This window comes from Oncorhynchus mykiss, chromosome 3 (assembly GCF_013265735.2).
Source record: "Oncorhynchus mykiss isolate Arlee chromosome 3, USDA_OmykA_1.1, whole genome shotgun sequence".
Classification (NCBI taxonomy): Eukaryota; Metazoa; Chordata; class Actinopteri; order Salmoniformes; family Salmonidae; genus Oncorhynchus; species Oncorhynchus mykiss.
The window spans coordinates 78,228,764-78,252,280 of record NC_048567.1 but is presented as its reverse complement, the minus strand read 5'-3'; the positions used below and the strand labels follow the sequence as shown (position 1 = coordinate 78,252,280).

Sequence of the window (23,517 nt, the reverse complement as noted above, 5' to 3'; positions counted from 1 at the left end):
ATTGTAGAAGAGCTAGTAAGATAGGTCATTAAACACCATTAGACATGCACCTGTCTGGGGTTGGACACGACTGGTTATTCCTGTAACTGTGTTATGGCCTGATATGTACTGTTGCTACTATTTTGTTATATAAAAGTGAATACATTATTTGTTAATTTCTTTTTTATGATTATTTTTTCAACCGGGCGCAGCGGCCTCTAACTCAGCAATCTCTCTTTCTCGCTCTCTCTCGAAGCAACACCCACCTCTACTAATGCCCTGTCTAATCCAATCGCGTGGTTATATGCAAATGCAAGAGGCCGCATCTTACCCAATCACAATCTAAATATCCTCTGCAGAACCTTGGGCCAAGAAGGCAGAAAAAAACAGCAGGGGTTCAAACTTAAGAATCCAGTTCCTACATTTGAATATAAAAACTTATTTTATCAAACAAAACTATTCTACATTTTATCTTTGGGACTCTCAGGATGACAAATCAGAGCCAGATTACTGAATGTAAGTACATAATTTACCTTCAGAGGTGAATGTATCAAACCAGTTGCTGTGAAAGTCCTTGTCAATTCCCTGACAGCCCAACAATGAGCAATGGAGTGTTCACTGAGGATAGCTTGGGTTTAGTGAAAACAAAAAAAAAACATTTTCAGACACTGAGATGGTAAAAATAATGCATGTGTGAAGTTGCTGACGCCTTGCTTGAAGGTAAAACAAAAAGATGAGCTCAGAGAAAAGATCAAACAGATCCCACTGTCAGAATCCACAGCAACGAGGAGAAGTGAAATATTAGCTGAAGATTTAACTTCACAACTTCTTTGTTTCATTAGCAGTGAATGAATCAACAGATGGCACTAATGCCTAGCTTCTGGTGTTTGTCAGATTTTACATCAAAACATAGCAGGTAATTCTCTGAGGAGCTGTTGGACACATCTAGAAGCAAACACACAGGGAGAGGATATCCATGAGGTCATCAAAGGGAGACAAAAATGGGGAGAGAGCGCTGAAGTAAGGGGTCTCCATGACCACTGATGGAGCTCCAGACACGATAGGAAGAGGGATGAGACTGGTTGCACATTTGAAAGAGGACCACCCTGATCTGACATATCACTGCATGATCCATCAATCTGTCCTGTGTACCAGTCTAGGAAAATAACCCCTGCAAAAAAAAAGAAACGTCCTCTCACTGTCAACTGAGTTATTTTCAGCAAACTTAACATGTGTAAATATTTGTATGAACATAAGATTCAACAACATAAACTGAACAAGTTCCACAGACATGTGACTAACAGAATTTGAATAATGTGTCTCTGAACAAAGGGGGGTCAAAATGAAAAGTAACAGTCAGTATCTGGTGTGGCCACCAGCTGCATTTAAGTACTGTAGTGCATCTCCTCCTCATGGACTGCACAAGATTAGTCAGTTCTTGCTGTGAGATGTTACCCCACTCTTCCACCAAGGCACCTGCAAGTTCCCGGACATTTCTGGGGGGAATGACCCTAGCCCTCACCCTCCGATCCAACAGGTCCCAGACGTGCTCAATGGGATTGAGATCCGGGCTCTTCGCTGGCCTTGGCAGAACACTAATATTCCTCTCATGCAGGAAATCACACACAGAATGAGCAGTATGGCTGGTGGCATTGTCATGCTGGAGGGTCATGTCAGGATGAGCCTGCAGGAAGGGTACCACATGAGGGAAGAGGATGTCTTCCCTGTAACGCACAGCATTGAGATTGCCTGCAATGACAACAAGCTCAGTCCGATGATGCTGTGACACACCGCCCCAGACCATGACGGACCCTTCACCTCCAAATCGATCCCGCTCCAGAGTACAGGCCTCAGTGTAATGCTCATTCCTTCAACGATAAACGCAAATCTGACCATCACCCCTGGTGAGGCAAAACCGAGACTCGTCAGTGAAGAGCATTTTTTGCCAGTCCTGTCTGATCCAGTTACGGTGGGTTTGTGCCCATAGGCGACGTTGTTGCCGGTGATGTCTGGTGAGGACCTGCCTTACAACAGGCCTACAAGCCATCATCAGTCCAGCCTCTCTCAGCCTATTGCGGACAGTCTGAGCACTGATGGAGGGATTGTGCGTTCCTGGTGTAACTTGGGCAGCTGTTGTTGCCATCCTGTACCTGTCCCGCAGGTGTGATGTTCGGATGTACTGATCCTGTGCAAGGGATGTTACACGTGGTCTGCCACTGTGAGGACAATCAGCTGTCCATCCTGTCTCCCTGTAGCTCTGTCTTAGGCGTCTCACAGTATGGACATTGCAATTTATTGCCCTGGCCACATCTACAGTCCTCAAGCCTCCTTGTAGCATACCTAAGGCAAGTGCATGCATATGAGCAGGGCATCTTTGGGCATCTTTCTTTTGGTGTTTTTCAGAGTCAGAAGAAACGCCTCTTTAGTGTCCTAAGTTTTCATAACTGTGACCTTAATTGCCTACCGTCTGTAAGCTGTTAAGTGTCTTAACGACTGTTCTTTAGGTGCATGTTCATTGATTGTTTATGGTTCATTGAACAAGCATGGGAATCAGTGTTTAAACCCTTTACAATTAAGAACTGTTAAGTTATTTGGATTTTTACAAATTATCTTTGAAAGACAGGGTCCTGCAAAAGGGACATTTCTTTTTTTGCTGAGTTTAGCATTAAGGTCATGACAACAAGGATGAGACTTGTCCACTTTTTTGAGAGCAACATCCCTACAACACCGCCTGCTACGAGGCATTCTGACAGAGGCCAATGCCAGTTTTAATGACTTACTACTGCCCAATCATGTCAGATGGCTCGGCAAAGGCAGGATTTTGGAAACACTTTTGGGGCATTCGGGAGAAAATCAAAGCTTTCTTATCAGAGCAAAAGAGTGACAAGGCAACTCAGTTTTCTCTTCTTCTGAGTTTTGTTGGAAGATGAGGAGAAGATGGAAACAGTTGTATTTTCGACAGACATTACATCACACCTTTATCCACTGAATGTTAAGCTGCAGGGATGGGACATAACAGCAGTTCAGGCTTTCCAGAAATGTTCGCTTTTTAAGAATCCCCAGGGAGAACTTGCCAACTCCCCAATCTTCTGGTGCCCAATCTTCTGGTGCCCAACCATGTCGATTTCATCCAAAACGAATGGATAGCTTCAAGGCTCGCTTTGATGACTTCACTGTTGGAAGAGAACTGCTGCTGCTCATTCAGAACCTCTTCTTGGTCACAAATGTGAGTTGTCAGAAGAAGCAAAACAGATCTTCAGATGGGTAGATGTTGCCTCAATGCAGATGGAGTTGATTGAGCTGCAAGAAAATGTGTCTTTGAAGGAGCAGGCTAATGATTGTGACCCTGTTACTTTCTGTGGAAAGATGTTGCCTGCAGCCGATGTCCCTGTTCACATGAAACTGGCACTATACATTCAGACTATGTTTGGCTCCACATATTGCTGTGAATCAGCCTAGTAGTTCAGTACCCCAGATTTAGGGTATACGTTTTTTGACAGCTACTGGACATATAATGTTATGCTAAAATATAATTAACAATATCTAGTTAGTAAACGTTTTTTCAATACAAAGTTGTGCCCTGACATTAAAATGTAGAACACATCTAATGTAGAACACATTTTACGATAGTTGCTGTAAAGTAATTTATTGGCATATAACCTAGCTCCGCAATATTTATTGCGTTATTGCCTGGACGGTTAGTTGCCATATAGGTGGCTAAGTTTAGTTACTTACTAAGCTAGGCTAGCTAACTTCGGTTCACTCAGATTTTAAATTCTCAATGTTGAGCACCTCATCATAAACAATTTCACTTCTCTAACTACATGTATATAGACCTGCTGGCTATCATAAGGTTGTTGCTGCTGGTGTGCTTACTACTAACGTTACAGCAACGTTAACATTGGGTAAAGTTAGCTAGCTGGCTACAGCCAGGGTCGCATGGTAAGCACTGTCACTTGGCACTGAATTAACGTTGAACTAGCTTTTTTAGAAAATTAAACTTAACGTTCTGTACTGAGTTTCTCAAACATCGTAGCATTAAACTAATCTTAAGAGGTTAGCATGTCTTGGGGGGTATAATATTCGTGCCTCTGTCTGTACATTTTCCACTCATCATTATTCACAATTAATTCTGGTTTATCCATAACCATGATCGCATCCACATTCATGTAGAAGTGTTAAGAAACATTATATTCTTATTTACAACAAAGTGACTCCAAAATGACACTGTACGTTATACATGAATTTCTATTGGCACAAAATAATCTGAAACGCAACCAAAATAAACAGCAAATGCAGCCAACACATTTGTAGAGTCAGAAGCTTGATGTAGTCATTGCGTGCTATGAATATGGGATCAAAGACTTTACTTTATTTGAATTTGCCCAAGTACTTTTGGTCTCCTAAAATGGGGGAGACTATGTACACAAAGTGCTGTAGTTTCTAAACGGTTCACCCGATAATGATGGAAATACCCTGAGATTAAAGCTGACAGTCTTCACTTTGTATCAATCCAAATGCAAATTGCTAGAGTACAGAGCCAGAAGGGGGAAAAAATGCTTTACTGTCCCAATAATTAGAGGGTCCTACTCTGAGATGTTGTGATTACAGACCCTGCTTAATGACCAAATTGAGCATGATCTTCTTTTGTGACATCTTATGAAGTGATCTTTTGTCTTTAAATTCTTGTTTCAGCTGAGGGCTGATTCAACTGGCCCTTGGTAGCCCTGAGCTAATTATTTTTTCAGGTGAGGGCTGATTCAGCTAGAAGTCTCCTGGGGATCAATCCAGAACTGGGTCAAAGACCAAGATGAAGGGGGGGGGGGGGGTGAACAGATACTGTTCTGAACGACTTTGAAAATCCTTGGAAGTGTTGAAGAGCGCAGGTTAGAAGGAACACGCCTTAGTGAACAAACAGTAGAAAGAACTTTCAATTTAGATTGAAAGAATACGCTAATCTCTCTCCATCTCTTTCCCCTGTCTGTTATTCTTCCAACCTCCCAGCAAACCAATTTTGGTTCTGTTCTCGGAATGCAAAAACTGTCGTTGTGATGATAGTTATAAAATGTTTTTTATAATTTACTTAATGTTGCAAGAACGTTCCCAGAACACATAGTCTGTTCTTTAAAGGCTCCCAAAATGTATTTTATTTAACTAGGCAAGTCAGTTAAAAACAAATTCTTATTTTCAATGACGGCCTAGGAACAGTGGGTTAACTGGTCTAGGAACAGTGGGTTAACTGGTCTAGGAACAGTGGGTTAACTTGTCTAGGAACAGTGGGTTAACTGGTCTAGGAACAGTGGGTTAACTGGTCTAGGAACAGTGGGTTAACTGGTCTAGGAACAGTGGGTTAACGGTCTAGGAACAGTGGGTTAACTGGTCTAGGAACAGTGGGTTAACTGGTCTAGGAACAGTGGGTTAACTGGTCTAGGAACAGTAGGTTAACTGCCTGTTCAGGTGCAGAACAACAGATTTTTACCTTGTCAGCTCAGAGATTTGAATTTACAACCTTCCAGTTTTTAATCCAATGTTCTAACCACTAGGCTACCCTGCCATCCCAGAATGTCCTAACCTGTGTTTGAATACCCATACTAACATACTGTACATACTGAATGAGTGTATATACTATATTATTAGTTCATTTTAGAAGTCTGTAAACTAACAGTATCCTTTCAGTTGAGTTTACGAGCTCTTCGCCTGTCTCCCAGAAGTTGATGCTGTTGCTAGGCAACCTCTTACTTGCTAGTTAGCGTAACAAATAACTAGTTAGACATTTTATGTCTTCGGGTGTGTTCTTAAATTCAATCTGAAGTGCCAGTGTGCGCTCGTAAATTCAGAGCATTGGTACGTTTGTAATTTCTGAGCATTTGGCTCTCTGAGCGCACACTGGATGTTCGGGCAGAGGAGTAGGGTTGATTTGACCGTTCTGACCTTACAACAGACAGTCAAGCACCCAAGCTAACATTGGCTAAGCTTACTAGCTACTTCCAGACACATGAGACAACTCTGACCATTTTACTCGCCTTAGCAGAGCTGGAGAGGCAGTTATCCAGAGCGTTGGTGACTGTAACTGACGTTTACTGACACTGGCCATATTCAACTGGTGTTTAGCCCTCTTAAATTCATTATTATGCGCTCTGGTACACTCAGACGAGAGTGCTCTGAAATCGGAGTAGATAGCCAGAGCTACTTTACAAAAGCACCCGAATGTCCATTGAGAACACACAACGACTATACTATTTGGCTAAGAATGACGGGTATAATCAAGTCAATAAACGTTGGGTAGTTAGATAGCATATAGTTAATATACTGGCAAGTTTGATGTATAAGTAGCCAACTAACATTAGGTAGCTGGCTAACATACCGGTACATACTGCTGCACTGATACGCTATGTGGTTCATAAGGACAGCCTAACCTAACGTGTAACATGACATATTTGCAAAGTCATTACTTTATTACATTGCTCAACATTTTCTTAACATTTGTCATAATTAGTTTGTAAGTTTTTTTGAACACACTACCATAAACAACCTCTGAGAAACTGATGAAACCATCTCCTGTAAGTAAACTACTGTAAGTGGTACATTTGTCAACTGGTACTAGTGCACCAAGTAGGTTATTGTAGTATTCTGAAAAAAAAAAAACGGTTGATATTGTTTTTAATGTAATTGAGAGGAAGTAGACTATTCATCGGTGCAGAGCTATAGGTGTGCCCTTACAGTTGATCAAAGGCTGGGTTATGGAAAGTGATTGGGGCTCTCCCTCTTCAGAGTGCTGTAAATGTGTGACTCAGAAGATCTCTCAGTTCCGATGATGATGATGTAATGTGAATATGAAGTCATGGGAACTGTTGGTATTTGACATGATTCTTCAGAACAGGAATATAGAAGGATTTTTTTACTGGTTTCCTTTCTCTAATGTACAACCTTGTATTTTTTTATTTGATTTATTTCACCTTTATTTAACCAGGTAGGCAAGTTGAGAACACCTTTATTTAACCAGGTAGGCAAGTTGAGAACAACTTCTCATTTACAACTGCGACCTGGCCAAGATAAAGCAAAGCAGTTCGACACATACAACGACACAGAGTTACACATGGAGTAAACAAAACACAGTCAATAATTCAGTAGAAAAATAAGTCTATATACAATGTGAGCAAATGAGGTGAGATAAGGGAGGTAAAGGCAACAAAAGGCCATGGTGGCAAAGTAAATACAATATAGCACGTAAAACACTGAAATGGTAGTTTTGCAGTGGAAGAATGTGCAAGGTAGGGATAGAAATAAAATGGGGTGCAAAGGAGCAAAATAAATAAATACAGTAGGGGGAGAGGTAGTTGTTTGTGTTAAATTATAGATGGGCTATGTACAGGTGCAGTAATCTGTGAGCTGCTCTGACAGCTGGTGCTTAAAGCTAGTGAGGGAGATAAGTGTTTCCAGTTTCAGAGATTTTTGTAGTTCGTTCCAGTCATTGGCAGCAGAGAACTGGAAGGAGAGGTGGCCAAAGGAAGAATTGGTTTTGGGGGTGACCAGAGAGATATACCTGCTGGAGCGTGTGCTACAGGTGGGTACTGCTATGGTGACCAGTGAGCTGAGATAAGGGGGGACTTTACCTAGCAGGGTCTTGTAGATGACCTGGAGCCAGTGGGTTTGGCGACGAGTATGAAGCGAGGGCCAGCCAACGAGAGCGTACAGGTCGCAGTGGTGGGTAGTATATGGGGCTGTGGTGACAAAACGGATGGCACTGTGATAGACTGCATCCAATTTATTGAGGAGGCTATTTCGTAAATGACATCGCTGAAGTCGAGGATCGGGAGGATGGTCAGTTTTACAAGGGTTTGTTTGGCAGCATGATGAGTGAAGGATGCTTTGTTGCGAAATAGGAAGCCAATTCTAGATTTAACTTTGGATTGGAGATGTTTGATGTGAGTCTGGAAGGAGAGTTAACAGTCTAACCAGACACCTAAGTATTTGTAGTTGTCCACGTATTCTAAGTCGGAGCCGTCCAGAGTAGTGATGTTGGACGGGCGGGCAGGTGCAGGCAGCGATCGGTTGAAGAGCATGCATTTAGTTTTACATGTATTTAAGAGCAATTGGAGGCCAAGGAAGAAGAGTTCTATGGCATTGAAGCTCGTCTGGAGGGTTGTTAACACAGTGTCCAAAGAAGGGCCAGAAGTATACAGAATGGTGTCGTCGGCGTAGAGGTGGATCAGAGACTCACCAGCAGCAAGAGCGACATCATTGATGTATACAGAGAAGAGAGTCGGTCCAAGAATTGAACCCTGTGGTACACCCATAGAGACTGCCAGAGGCCCGGACAACAGGCCCTCCGATTTGACACACTGAACTCTATCAGGGAAGTAGTTGGTGAACCAAGCGAAGCAATCATTTGCGAAACCAAGGCTATCGAGTCTGCTGAGGAGGATGTGGTGATTGACGGAGTCGAAAGCCTTGGCCAGGTCAATGAATACGGCTGCACAGTATTGTTTCTTATCAATGGCGGTTTCGATATTGTTTAGGACCTTGAGCATGGCTGAGGTTGTCTAGCCCGGCTGATTTGTACGGGTCCAGATTTTGCAGCTCTTTCAGAACATCAGCTGACTGGATTTGGGAGAAGGAGAAATGGGGAAGGCTTCGGCGAGTTGCTGTGGGGGGTGTAGTGCTGTTGACCGGGGTAGGGGTAGCCAGGTAAAAGGCATGGCCAGCCGTAGAAAAATGCTTATTGAAATTCTCAATTATAGTGGATTTATAGTGACAGTGTTTCCTATCTTCAGTGCAGTGGGCAGCTGGAAGGAGGTGTTCCTATTCTCCATGGACTTTACAGTGTCCCAGAACTGTTTTGGGTTTGTGTTTTGGGGGGGGGGTTGAGTTTGTGTATACACATGTCTGCACGTGCACTCACACACACACACACAAGTTGATGTCAATCTGGAACTCTTTGGGGTCTCAGTGAATCCATCATCCCAGAATCCTTTGGGGCACTGGAGCTCCTGAGATTCAGCCACATCACCCACTGGGCCACAGGATTGTGTGTTTTTTATAGAGGCCCAACTCTATGCAAAGGGGATGTGACGCTGCACGGGGCAGATAGTGGTCACACCAGTATTCAAACACAATTCTAGACTGCCTCAGGCTTTTCCTGTTTTTCATTTAACCAACCTGGAAGACCAGGTGTGTTGAATTTATCTCTGAACTGATCAATTAGCTCAGTTGGTCAGGAGTGGTGCCTAGTTGAAACAAAATCCTTCAGTACCTTCGACACTCCAGGAACACTGGCCTTGGCTCTCACATTGAGCAAAGAGACAGCTATGTTAATGTAACGGATGTGAAACGGATAGCTTAGTTAGCGGTGGTGCACGCTAAATAGCGTTTCAATCGGTGACGTCACTTGCTCTGAGACCTTGAAGTAGTAGTTCCCCTTGCTCTGCAAGGGCCGTGGCTTTTGTGGAGCGATGGGTAACGATGCTTCGTGGGTGACTGTTGTTGATGTGTGCAGAGGGTCCCTGGTTCACGCCCGGGTATGGGCGAGGGGACGGTCTAAAGTTATACTGTTACATTAACATGAGTTAAATGTCATGTGTCTTGCTCTGTGGGAAATATTTTCTCGTTACTTAAACTGTATATATTATTTCTATTATTTTGATCTACACTGCTCAAAAAAATAAAGGGAACACTAAAATAACACATCCTAGATCTGAATGAATGAAATATTCTTATTAAATACTTTTTTCTTTACATAGTTGAATGTGCTGACAACAAAATCACACAAAAATGATCAATGGAAATCAAATTTATCAACCCATGGAGGTCTGGATTAGGAGTCACACTCAAAATCAAAATTAAAGTGGAAAACCACACTACAGACTGATCCAACTTTGATGTAATGTCCTTAAAACAAGTCCAAATGAGGCTCAGTAGTGTGTGAACTCCACGTGCCTGTATGACCTCCCTACAACGCCTGGGCATGCTCCTGATGAGGTGGCGGATGGTCTCCTGAGGGATCTCCTCCCAGACCTGGACTAAAGCATCCACCAACTCCTGGACAGTCTGTGGTGCAACGTGGAGTTGGTGGATGGAGTGAGACATGATGTCCCAGATGTGCTCAATTGGAATCAGGTCTGGGGAACGGGCGGGCCAGTCCATAGCATCAATGCCTTCCTCTTGCAGGAACTGCTGACACACTCCAGCCACATGAGGTCTAGCATTGTCTTGCATTAGGAGGAGCCCAGGGCCAACCTCACCAGCATATGGTCTCACAAGGGGTCTGAGGATCTCATCTCGGTACCTAATGGCAGTCAGGCTACCTCTGGCGAGCACCCCACACCACACCACACCATGACTGACCCACCGCCAAACCGGTCATGCTGGAGGATGTTGCAGGCAGCAGAACGTTCTCCACGGCGTCTCCAGACTGTCACGTCTGTCACATGTGCTCAGTGTGAACCTGCTTTCATCTGTGAAGAGTTGATGTGTGCAGAGGGTCCCTGGTTCGCGCCCGGGTACGGGCGAGGGGACGGTCTAAAGTTATACTGTTACACAAGTAATGGTACTCAGACACAGCCAGTGTATTAGTGTGCTTTGGTGAGTGAGTCATGGCAGAGAGGGTTTGAATACTACAAATCATGCATGGTTCTGCAAGCAGAGGTATCTCTTAGATTTTTTGGTTCTATTCTGTACACTGTCAGGCCTTACCCATGAGCCCCAGTGTCACAATGTTCCATGGAAGACAAATGGTGTGTGTGTGGGGGGGGGGGTAAAAACATTTCAGATTCATTGTTTGGTATTCAAATAACATGATTTGATAGATATGATCTTGAATACTGACATTTTTATAGTGTAAGTAGTCTGTATTAGTCTGAATGGTAAAAGATTTATTCAGTAGTAGGCTTATTATATTCTACCAGCAGATGGCAGCTTGAGGAACATCGACAAGAGGGGAGGGAGTGACATAAGAGAGGGAGGGAGGGAAATAAGAGAGGGAGGGAGTGAAATAAGAGAGGGAGGGAGTGAAATAAGAGAGGGAGGGAGGGAAATAAGAGAGGGAGGGAGTGAAATAAGAGAGGGAGGGAGGGAAATAAGAGAGGGAGCGAGGGAAATAAGAGAGGGAGGTGGGGAGGAAGAGGGAGGGAAGAAAGAAGAGAGAGAGGGAATGAAAGCGAGTGACATGAGGAGAAAATGGGCAGATTATTTGTGTCCCGTGTCATCATCACCGAAGACTGTCCGTGCTGTCCCATGTTCAGAGAGTAAGTCTGTCTTTCTTTCTCCTCGCCTTCTCTCACTCTTCCCAGCTCTCTCTCTGTCTGTCTCTCCCCTCTGTGCCTCTCTCTGGGCTGACTGTTTCTCCCCCTTGCATCTGCTAGACGGGTGAGGAGTTCCACTGTGTCTGCCAACAGATGGGGAAGGCTAAGTTGCTGCGTCTGGAGCAGAGCTGAATCATAACGTCTGAGAAGCATATGCCTCCCTGACTGCTGCCAGCGCTCTTCCCTGTAAGTTGCCATACTTTTAATAATCAAGCCACATCGTCTCATTTATCGCGTGTGTGTGTGTGTGTGTGTGTGTGTGTGTGTGTGTGTGTGTGTGTGTGTGTGTGTGTGTGTGTGTGTGTGTGTGTGTGTGTGTGTGTGTACGTGACAGTCTCAGACAGAAAATGGGATTTCGAGGAAGAAGTAGAGGGAGTATTTTGGAGAGGCAGAGAGGGAGAAAGGGATGATTTGGAGAGGCAGAGAGGGAGAGAGGGATGATTTGGAGAGGCAGAGAGGGAGAAAGGGATGATTTGGAGAGGCAGAGCGGGAGATAGGGATGATTTGGAGAGGCAGAGAGGGAGAGAGGGATGATTTGGAGAGGAAGAGAGGGAGAAAGGGATGATTTGGAGAGGCAGAGAGGGAGAGAGGGATGATTTGGAGAGGCAGAGAGGGAGAAAGGGATGATTTGGAGAGGCAGAGAGGGAGAGAGGGATGATTTGGAGAGGAAGAGAGGGAGAAAGGGATGATTTGGAGAGGCAGAGAGGGAGAAAGGGATGATTTGGAGAGGCAGAGAGGGAGAAAGGGATGATTTGGAGAGGCAGAGAGGGAGAAAGGGATGATTTGGAGAGGCAGAGAGGGAGAAAGGGATGATTTGGAGAGGCAGAGAGGGAGAAAGGGATGATTTGGAGAGGCAGAGAGGGAGAGAGGGATGATTTGGAGAGGCAGAGAAAGAGAAAGAGAGGGAGGATTCAATGGGTGCTTGCGGCCGCATGCGGAACATGATGTCAGAGGAATGTCCTGCACCGCTCCTCATAGCTGACTGGAACAGCAGCCACCTTCCTCTCTCTCTCCCTCCCCGTCTCCCTTTCCTTCAGCATCCGGCCCAGCAGCTGGAGCTTGAAGCTAATGAAGGGAGTGGAAGGGAAGAAGGGAGAGAGACAGAGGGAGAGGCAACGTTTGGTGTGACATAAAGAGAGGGGGATAAGTTGGACTGGGACATTAAAGGAGTGGGAAGGAAGGGAACAGAACAGTAGTCTGTAAAGCTGCACTGAGCTCTATAGTAATGCAAACCTGTGAGTCATGGCTGTGGTCTGTATAGGAATGGAACAGAACAGCAGTCTATAGAGCTTGGGCTCCGGTAATGTAGACTGGGCTGTGGTCTGTGTACTTAGCAGGGATCCGGTGACTGAAGGATACAGAGGCTACATGGAGCAGTCAGACACCTTAGCACAGAGTGGGAGTAAGTTGACACAGTGTTGTATGGCGTCATGGCTGCTGAGCTTCTAGTTTAGGTTTGAGGTCTATGGTATATTCCGTTTAAAGACTGAGAATGTCTTGATGTTTTGTGATGGATAGGAGATGTTTGATGCTAGGCTGAGGAGAGGGGATCGACATAGCCGAATCCTCTGTTAGTCTGGGTTTTCAACCAAACATATCCTCTTACATAACTTCAGTTGCCACTACAGTGCCAGACTGGCAGACTATCATTAGCGCTACATGCTGGTTATATAAGAGATAAATAAATAGGATTCTTTGTGACCAGAGCCATCCTTCTATTTTTTCAGACGTGTTTCAGACAACTAAGTACATTTTGTCCAACTGTGATGCCAATCACAACATCGGAAAGTCCTCTCCTTTAAAAACAAAAAGAGGGAAAAAGTTATTCTGGAAGTCTTTTATTCATCCCACTTTTCCTCTGCTCCTCGATGGGGAAAGAAAGAGGCAGTGTTTTATTTTTCCTGACAGTTTTAATGTGGCTGGCCTCTGCCTTTACCGCAGCACGGTGCAGGCATTTTTATAGACAGTCGTATGCCATCCGCAGTAGCCCAAGGCCTGAAGGACCTCTCCCCAATAAAGTTGGAGAGCAACAAAAAAAAAAAGCTAAATTACGGGCGCCTGGAAATAAAGAGCTGAATTCAGCTGGCTGTCTCTCACGGACCTCCAACCAATAAACTGGAATTTTAAATAAGAAGCAGCTAGGTTACTGTAGGACAGAAGAGCTATTTATCATGTGCTATTCTGAGCGAGTGAGTATGATTGAGTTCTTCTGTGACAGAGGCAGAAGGCTATCTGACACATTTTTCCCAACTGGTAGGATTTGTCTTGGTTTCAATTTTGCTTTTTTTTTTTTTTTTGTCTTGGTGTCTATATTAGGTTGAAATCTATCTCAAAGTACACTTTGCTCTTTAAAAATCTGCATAACTTTCACCTCCCATCCTACAGATTTGCTTACAGGCTTCAGGATATCCACTCTGTGAAGATGTAGTCCATTTGGTTTCCGTGGAGATGTCTCTAAACAGGGCCTCCTCTTGTCGCTTCCCTCCTGCCCTGTTGCCGTGGCTACTGTGGACTCTGTGGGTTCTACTCCTCCCCACGGCCGTCCCCACGACCGTCGCCTCGACCACGGGCCCCGGCAACAGCACCCTGCTCTTCAACAGTGCCGCCCACGGCAACAGCCTGCGGAAATGCAGCTGCTCCACCCACATCCAGGATTGTGACGAGGCGTTGGCAAACCTGCTGTGCAGCTGCCGCACCATGTCGCACTCAGAGCTGACCCCTGGGGGCCTGAGGGAGCAGGGTAGCTTGACCATGTGGCTCAGAGAGCCTTGGGTCCTCACAGAGCTACTGAATGGGAGTGTGGTGCCAGACCTGCGCCTGTCCTACTGTGGACCCGGGTCCCTGGCCATCCCCACCCAGTACCTGGCCCTGTTCGGTCTCCGTAGGCTGAGGGTCCACAGCGCTGCCCAGGGTGCCCCACACCCGGAGCAGGTCCTCACAATCGCCTCTGGGACTGAGGATATAGACGGGATGGGGTCCCTAGCCTCCACTGACCCCTCGTCTTCTATCCTCCATGTCTCCTTCCTGGATGTAGCGTTGCTTAATGGCTTATCGTCCCTAAAGGCCTACAGTGTGAGCGCCCCTCCCATGCCCACCCTCTCCCAGTACTTCCCCCACCTGCCCCTGTACCCCTCCACCGCCTTGGACCAGCCCCTGTACCCCTCCACCCCTCTGGACCAGCCCCCAGACCCCCAACAGGACTGCATCTTCACCTTCATCTACTAGACCTGTAGGCTCTGAGCAGAGAGCAGGGCTGGGTCAGTCCCTCAGCTAAATAGATCTATGGAAACTAGTCTGGGCTGGATGGATAACACTGAAGTGGTAAGTGCAAGAGCTCCATTCACCCTGATGTTACTGAATGGACTTGATGTGCAGAGAGCTATGCTGCTTTTCAATTTGTTTCTATATAGTGCGTTTCTACGCTGCAGAAAACACTATTCCAATATCCACAAGAAGACTCTGGACAAGACAAGACAACCATCTCTGAGAAGAAGAAGGAGGCATCTTGCAGTATCAATGCAAGAGCAAGGCAGAGAATAAGAGATGGAAAGAGACTGAGAACGAGACAGAGAACGAGACAAGGACGGCATCCGTCTGCTGCCCTAAAGACTAACAGAAAGTTTGTAGGCCTGCTGTTATGAATGCTATCTGACAGTTAGCTTGTAGGCCTGCTGTTATGAATGCTATCTGACAGTTAGCTTGTAGGCCTGCTGTTATGAATGCTATCAGACATTTAGCTTGTAGGCCTGCTGTTATGAATGCTATCAGACAGTTAGCTTGTAGGCCTGCTGTTATGAATGCTATCTGACAGTTAGCTTGTAGGCCTGCTGTTATGAATGCTATCTGACAGTTAGCTTGTAGGCCTGCTGTTATGAATGCTATCTGACAGTTAGCTTGTAGGCCTGCTGTTATGAATGCTATCTGACAGTTAGCTTGTAGGCCTGCTGTTATGAATGCTATCTGACAGTTAGCTTGTAGGCCTGCTGTTATGAATGCTATCTGACAGTTAGCTTGTAGGCCTGCTGTTATGAATGCTATCAGACAGTTAGCTTGTAGGCCTGCTGTTATGAATGCTATCAGACAGTTAGCTTGTAGGCCTGCTGTTATGAATGCTATCAGACAGTTAGCTTTGCCAGCTGCTCTTTTCTTCAGTTATTCGGTGCAGATGGCCTATTAAGGCATGTTGTTTTGAAGCAGGTTACCATGGCTCCCCTATAAATGGGTCTTCCTGGTTGGAACCCTAATGGATCGTCAGGTCATGTGACCGTTCTTAGTTGAACTGTACGGTTGTGGACCCACCTTAAGCTGGACTTGGTTGGGTTTGTAATTCAAGATGAAGCTGAGGTAGAAGCCTTTTGTACTGTTGTGCTCTGGTGACTGGGTCCGTCCGGTCCATGCTGGATTGATTACATCACTGTGTTTCTGGTGTTCTAGAATACAGGGCTTGTCCTGGAACGGCCTTGGTCTCACCCCTATGGTCCACAATATGTCATTCTGCTCATGTCCTAGAATGAGCATGTCTGTACCCTTTTAGTTTTTAAGTAATACCCTGGCCAGGAATTAGACCATGTTAGTAAAAGTTAATACATCTTACCCTTGGTTTAAAAAAAACAAAATAATTAATAAGAGGGGGGAGAAGGAACATCACAAGAGGTGTTAGGAAATATTTTCTGATCTCCACAACTCAAAAAACAAAATAGCTATATATGTTCTATTTTCAGCTGACATCCGGAGAGAGACATAGTCATATCATTCATCTAAAACCACCCTCACAAACCGACTGCAGCCAACACTTCTGTTCTGCGTGTGCGTGTGCCTAGGCGTGCAAGTGTACATGCATATTCTTATATACGTCTTGTAAATAATTGTTGAAGATGGGTGACGTGACGCTTCAGTTCCTCTGCCTGCCCTGTGGTGAGCAATGGTGGGTATTTTCTAGATTATGTCACTCCAGAACACACTCACTAATGACAGTTGGGAAATTAAGTTTTCTGGATTAGGTCACTCCAGAACACACTCACTAATGACAGTTGGGAAATGAAGTTTTCTAGATTAGGTCACTCCAGAACACACTCACTAATGACAGTTGGGAAATGAAGTTTTCTAGATTAGGTCACTCCAGAACACACTCACTAATGACAGTTGGGAAACAAAGTTTTCTAGATTAGGTCACTCCAGAACACACTCACTAATGACAGTTGGGAAATTAAGTTTTCTGGATTAGGTCACTCCAGAACACACTCACTAATGACTGTTGGGAAGTGAAGTTTTCTGGATTATTCTACATTGACATGACACTACAACATTCAGACGCATCAGATCCCAACCAGGTCCATGTATTTAAGAGAGCTGGCAATGTTTCATGTGGTTTCTAATTCTACACATTCGGTTATATAGCATTAGTGGAATAGTAAAATATTGCCTATGTCATGTTAATGAGGAGCGAACACATCTCGGATACAATCTCTCAAGCACAGGCTCTCTCTGTAGAGACAAAAACCTGACGCTGGTGCTTCCCATTGGGGAAATTTAGGTCACACCTCTGGGGAACCATTTACTGTGGATTAAACATTTAGGCTAGGTCGTCACAAGATGTGTCGCTCCTCACGCTCACTGTCTGCACCCTAAAGTATATCTCAGTCACTCACAATCCGGGCAGAACGATCCACGAGCCTCCGTAGCAGGGGATGGGTGTTTGTGTTTCATGTCATGTTTATTAACTAGTGTTTGCTACTTTGATTTTAAAGCACCTTTTGATTCAAGCACTTTTTTTCTTCACTGTATCATATCAGGATATTTTTTGAAGGTATATACACTTGAAATTTGAAGTTTCAATAGACCTTAGCCAAATACGTTTAAACTGAGTTTATCACACCTCCTGACATTTAATCATGGTAAAAGTTATCTGTCTAAGGTCAGTTAGGATCACCACTTTATTTTAAGAATGAGAAATGGCAAAATAACAGTAGAGAGAATTATTTATTTCAGCTTTTATTTCTTTCATCACATTCCCAGTGGGTCAGAAGTTTACATACACTCAATTAGTATTTGGTAGCATTGCCTTTAAATTGTTTAACTTGGGTCAAACTTTTCGGGTAGCCTTCCATAAGCTTCCCACAATAAGTTGGGTGAATTTTGTCCCATTCCCCCTAACAGAGCTGGTGTAACTGATTTAGGTTTGTAGGCCTCCTTGCTCGCACGCTTTCTCAGTTCTGCCCACAAATGTTCTATAGGATTGAGGTCAGGCCTTTGTGATGGCCACTTCAATACCGTGACTTTGTTGTCCTTAAGCCAGTTTGCCACAACTTTGGAAGTATGCTTGGGGTCATTGTCCATTTGGAAGACCCATTTGTGACCAAGCTTTAACTTCCTGAATGATGTCTTGAGATGTTGCATCAAAATATCCACATTTTCTTTCCTCATGAAGCCATCTATTTTGTGAAGTGCACCAGTCCCTCCTGCAGAAAAGCACCCCCACAACATGATGCTGCCACCCCCGTGCTTCACGGTTGGAATGGTGTTCCTCAGCTTGCAAGCCTCCCCCTTTTTCCTCCAAACATAACAATGGTCATTATGGCCAAACAGTTCTATTTTTGTTTCATCAGACCAGAGGACATTTCTCCAAAAAGTACGATCTTTGTCCCCATGTGCAGTTGCAAACCGTAGTCTGGCTTTTTTATGGTGGTTTTGGAGCAGTGGCTTCTTCCTTGCTGAGCGGCCTTTAGGGTTATGTCGATATAGGACTCGTTTTACTGTGGATATAGATGCCTTTGTACCTGTTTCCTCCAGCATCTTCACAAGGTCCTTTGCTGTTATTCTGGGATTGATTTGCACTTTTTGCACCAAAGTACATTCATCTCTAGGAGACAGAACGCGTCTCCTTCCTGAGCAGTATGACAGCTGCGTGGTCCCATGGTGTTTATACTTGCGTACTATTGTTTGTACAGATGAACTTGTTACCTTCAGGCGTTTGGAAATTGCTCCCAAGGATGAACCAGACTTGTGGAGGTCAACAATTTTTTTTTCTTGGCTTATATCTTTTGATTTTCCCATGATGTCAAGCAAAGAGGCACTGAGTTTGAAGGTAGGCCTTGAAATACATCCACAGGTACACCTCCAATTGACTCAAATCATGTCAATTAGTCTACCAGAAGCTTCTAAAGCCATGACATCATATTCTGGAATTTTCCAAGCTGTTTAAAGACACAGTCAACTTAGTGTATGTAAACTTCTGACCCACTGGAATTGTGATACAGTGAATTATAAGTGAAATAATCTGTCTGTAAACAATTGTTGGAAAAATTACCTGTGTCGTTGCACAAAGTAGATGTCCTAACCGACTTGCCAAAACTATAGTTTGTTAACAAGAAATTTATGGAGTGGTTGAAAAACGAGTTTTAATGACTCCAACATAAGTGTCTGTAAACTTCCGACTTCAACTGTATGCTTTGCAGAAACATGTATAAATCACATATAGATAAGTACAGGCTCTCTGGTGTTGGGACTGGCTGTATAAATTGCTCTGGGTACAAGCCTTCGATGACATATTTAATATGTCATCAATAAATCACGTATCACAGTTTGGTGGCTTTGATTTGTGTATAATTTGGTTCAAGGCAGATTATTGACTGTTTTATAAGGTAGAAATAATTTGTTTATATAGGTGAGTGTGGGTTATGGCCTCTGTCTACACTCCATTAATGTTGAATATGAGTATTATGTTATTAAAAACCAATAAAAGTGACAATGTCTAAAATGCTATTATTTCTGTGTCGATGTGCGCACACATTTACAGGTGTCAGTGTATGGCCCATAGAGGGCACCTTGGAGCTACACAAACAGCAAAGTACAAAAACATTCAATGTTTTGAGGGGCACCAACTCAAATCCATTCCTTTTTACAGGTGTATAGTTTATGGAACAGCAGCAAAGATTTTGATTCAGAAGCTGGACAGAATCTGGTTTATAGCTTAAAGGATATGTATTGGTGCATTTAAATCAACATATGTACGTGTCTTACTAGTGGAGGCAGGTGAGATGCCTTTGGATATATGGTGTAATAAATTGTCATTGGCTTATTGGGTTGGAAGGCTGTGAGGTTGAGCATCCCACTGCTACTGTTCTAGATGACTGTTGGGAATATACTAGTAGACAAGGCAGGGGTTTTGGTTGGACAGTTGGAAAGCTTGCTGATGACAGTGGTTTGAGGGAGTTGGAGGTTGTTTTCTGTGTTGATAGAGGATGTTCCTCCATGGTTACTCCCAGATCCTGTTGTTGATCTACCTTGGTAGAGAAAAAGGAAAGATTGGTCAGAAGTCAGTGATAAAGGAAAACCGGTTGACATTTACATTGGTAGAAGTTTACATGCTTTTAAACGCTTTTCACAGATGGATCCAAGAACCCAGATAGTGGAGCACAGGAGCAGGCGTTTACCTTCCTGGATTTGATGTGCAGATATGTAGAACCCAGATAGTGGAGCACAGGAGCAGGCGTTTACCTTCCTGGATTTGATGTGCAGATATGTAGAACCCAGATAGTGGAGCACAGGAGCAGGTGTTTACCTTCCTGGATTTGATGTGCAGATATGTAGAACCCAGATAGTGGAGCACAGGAGCAGGTGTTTACCTTCCTGGATTTGATGTGCAGATATGTAGAACGCAGATAGTGGAGCACAGGAGCAGGCGTTTAACTTCCTGGATTTGATGTGCAGATATGTAGAACCCAGATAGTGGAGCACAGGAGCAGGCGTTTACCTTCCTGGATTTGATGTGCAGATATGTAGAAGACTGACAGATGAACTGTCAGAACACTCAGTTGAACTGTTGGTGATAATAGCTGCCCTCTGGTGGGTGGAGGACGTACAACCTGTTAGAATTATAGGATGCTCAGATTCTCTGTCTGTATTGAATAGTTTATCATCTGGTAAATCTAATAGGAGGGATTTACTATTGGAGGTATTCATGTTATTATGGAGAGTTGAGACACTGGGTGTGATAGTGAGATTCTGCTGGGTCCCAGCACATTCAGGTGTGGAAGGGAATGAAATTGTAGACCAGCTAGCTAAAAGAGCTTTGAAATGAGACATAATTGATATTAATGTTCCACTGGGTAGAGGTGAGACCAAATTTAAGATCAGAGACATTTTGAGAGATTCAGATGAGATGGGACTCTGAGCCCAATGGCCGGCATTTATATGGGCGGCAGGGTAGCCTAGTGGTTAGAGCGGCGGACTTGTTACCTGGAAGGTTGCAAGTTCAAACACCCGAGCTGACAAGGTACAAATCTATCGTTCTGCCCCTGAACAGGCAGAACTGTTCCTAGGCCGTCAGGCAGCACTGTTCCTAGGCCGTCATTGAAAATAAGAATTTGTTCTTAACTGACTTGCCTAGTTAAATAAAGGTTCAAAAAAATGAAATATGCCCTCCAAAGAAATGTCAGTGGACCAAGATTCAAAGGTCAGATCAGGAAGGAAGAGGTGGTGTTTGCTCGACCGCGCTTAGAACTCGTCATTACAACTGGTCAGCAAGCATGTGAATGGTTTGTGTCTGAAGTGTATGGTCACGAAACAGTGTGCGTTGTAAGTATGTTGAAGAGAGGGAAAGATTGAAGTGTGGGGTCATTGAGTTGGGGGGGTTGGAAGGCAATTGTGTGAAGGGGAGGGTCTATTAGAAGTTAGTAGGGTTATTTTGTATTTTCTCAGAAGTACTGAGTTAGGTAGGAGGATTTAGAAATGTTGCAAACAGTGATTGACCACAGACTCCAGCCCAGTAGGTGGCGGCATGCACCTTTAACCTTGGAGGACCGCCATTATATCGTAGAAGAAGAAGTCCATTCGTTGAGGACTATGGTTCCGGCTAAAGAAAAAGATGGCGGAAGTGGATCCTGAGTTCGAATCAAGCAGCGCGTCGAGCCAAGTTGATGAAGACGAATGTTCTTAATGGACAACGGTAGTAGTGAAAACTGTAACAAAAATGAAATCGGCTAAAATTGGAGTGGAGGATATGTGTATGAATGATAATGAATCGCTTCTTGTTGGGATGCATATGTGGGAAACCCGTTTGAGGTGTCGAAAATTGGGAAAACGCTGGGAAAAAGTGGAGTACAAATGTATTAATTGTTTTTCTGAAGAACAGAGGAAGATTGCAGTGAGCCTGAAAAGAATCCGAACAACAGAAGTGTTGGGTTTTGAACTTCGCTGTAAAGCACCCGTCAAAGGAGTCATCTGAAGGGTGACGACAGATGTTCAGTTTGAATAACATTTACCTGAAGAAAACTCCTGCTGTGATTGGTTCCTGGTGTCTGATCCTCTGGGGGTCTGATCCGCTGGTGTCTGATTCGCTGGTGTCTGATCCGATGGGGGTCTGATCCGCTGGTGTCTGATCCGATGGGGGTCTGATCCGCTGGTGTCTGATCCGCTGGTGTCTGATCCGCTGGTGTCTGATCCGCTGGTGTCTGATCCGATGGGGGTCTGATCCGCTGGTGTCTGATCCGCTGGTGTCTGATCCGCTGGTGTCTGATCCGCTGGTGTCTGATCCGATGGGGGTCTGATCCTCTGGTGTCTGATCCGCTGGTGTCTGATCCGATGGGGGTCTGATCCGATGGGGGTCTGATCCGCTGGTGTCTGATCCGCTGGTGTCTGATCCGATGGGGGTCTGATCCGCTGGTGTCTGATCCGATGGGGGTCTGATCCGCTGGTGTCTGATCCGCTGGTGTCTGATCCGCTGGTGTCTGATCCGCTGGTGTCTGATCCGATGGGGGTCTGATCCGCTGGTGTCTGATCCGCTGGTGTCTGATCCTCTGGTGTCTGATCCTCTGGTGTCTGATCCGCTGGTGTCTGATCCGCTGGTGTCTGATCCTCTGGTGTCTGATCCGCTGGTGTCTGATCCTCTGGTGTCTGATCCGCTGCCACTGGGTGAATGAAGAAAAAGAAAGTCTGATGGACCTGTCGTTTTTTGATAAAGAGCTTGCCGGGCACGCTCATAGTGTACATGGGGCATTAGGCGGCCGAATATGGCGGCCGATCAACGACCTAAACTGACCAAGATGCACCTCCAACAACAACACACACAAAACCTCACATAATTCTGCCCACAAACAATTACAATTTCTCTCAACCAGTGGCACATGGGCTTTTTAGGTGTGTGCTTATGCCGCATTTGATAAGCAGTACCCACTGCAACATATTTTGCTTGTCCATTCCCTGCGCACCTCTCCAGGGTGGAGGGACGCATCTCTTAAGTGTGGGTGCCCTGGTTCACCTGGTGTGCGAGGTTGTGGAGGTGTCGGGGGGGGGGGGGGGGGGGGTTCCCCTGCTGGAATCATTAAGCGCTCCACCAATGTTTTTCATTAATCTAACGTAAATCATGTAGCAGATATAGGATATGGTAGAAAGAGTGTGGCCTTTTCTATAGCCTACAGCCTGGAAATATAAATATATATATAAGGATGCAGACACTTTTTTGTTTACATCATGCAGGTTTCTCCAGATCAAATACCGGAACCTAAATGGCACCCAATCAAATAAAATATGTGACGTCATGTTAACAAAATAACATATCCTAACAACAGGACAGGTCAAAGTGAAATGGACCATATGGAATGGACCAATCACGACTGTTGACCAGGAGTTTCACTCCCATTGTCATGATCAGTGGTTTCAAGTTTGTATCGGTCAATGTTTGACAAGCTGATCGTAGCGAAACAAGACAAATACTTCTCCATTTCCCACTATGTGTAAACACACTGCAAATAGGCTCGAGAACTCCTGATGAAGTTGACTAACTGATTTCAGAGCTTAAATAGACAAATGAATTAGTCACAGGAATCAGAACTATTAAAGCCAATACAACTTCCTGTTTTACAAATGGTGGGCCTACCACATGGATGGGCATTCATAAAATTCCATTGCCAGCCACACCCCAGTAAGCACAAGCCGACATCTAAGTTTATCACATCGATGGGCATTCATAAACATGTAATTTTAGGCAACATTGTAAGTTATACCTCAGTTAGCACAGGAGGATGTCTTTTTTTGGTGCAGTTCCAAACAGGCCTTGATTTCAACATCCACAGACATAGATTTTTGATCCGGACCAAATTTGAACCAATCATATGTTAGGTTCAGTTTTTGTCCAGTCTAGACCATTCTTGATTTGGCCCAAACATAGACATATATTTAACCAGGCAAGTCAGTTAAGGACACATTCTTATTTTCAATGACTGCCTAGGAACAGTGGGTT

The 23,517-nt window shown here is 44.5% G+C and overlaps 1 protein-coding gene across 7 annotated transcripts; it reads left to right on the top strand.

Moving 5' to 3' along the window:
* Positions 1-11,096: 11,096 nt before the first annotated feature.
* On the top strand, positions 11,097-17,242 carry LOC110520639 (uncharacterized protein C21orf62). Of its 7 annotated transcripts, none has more exons than XR_005051388.1 (4): positions 11,097-11,222; positions 11,340-11,465; positions 13,665-16,223; positions 16,448-17,242. XR_005051388.1 is itself a non-coding variant. In XM_036975292.1 (3 exons), exon 3 carries the CDS (start codon positions 13,728-13,730, stop codon positions 14,502-14,504), a length of 777 nt encoding a protein of 258 aa, XP_036831187.1. In that variant the 5' UTR covers positions 11,097-11,222; positions 11,373-11,465; positions 13,665-13,727; the 3' UTR covers positions 14,505-17,242. The 7 variants fall into 7 exon arrangements, 4 of the variants coding, with proteins under 4 accessions (XP_036831187.1, XP_036831185.1, XP_036831186.1 ...); XR_005051387.1 differs by having other exon boundaries at positions 16,336-17,242; XR_005051386.1 differs by having other exon boundaries at positions 16,280-17,242.
* Positions 17,243-23,517: the final 6,275 nt, after the last annotated feature.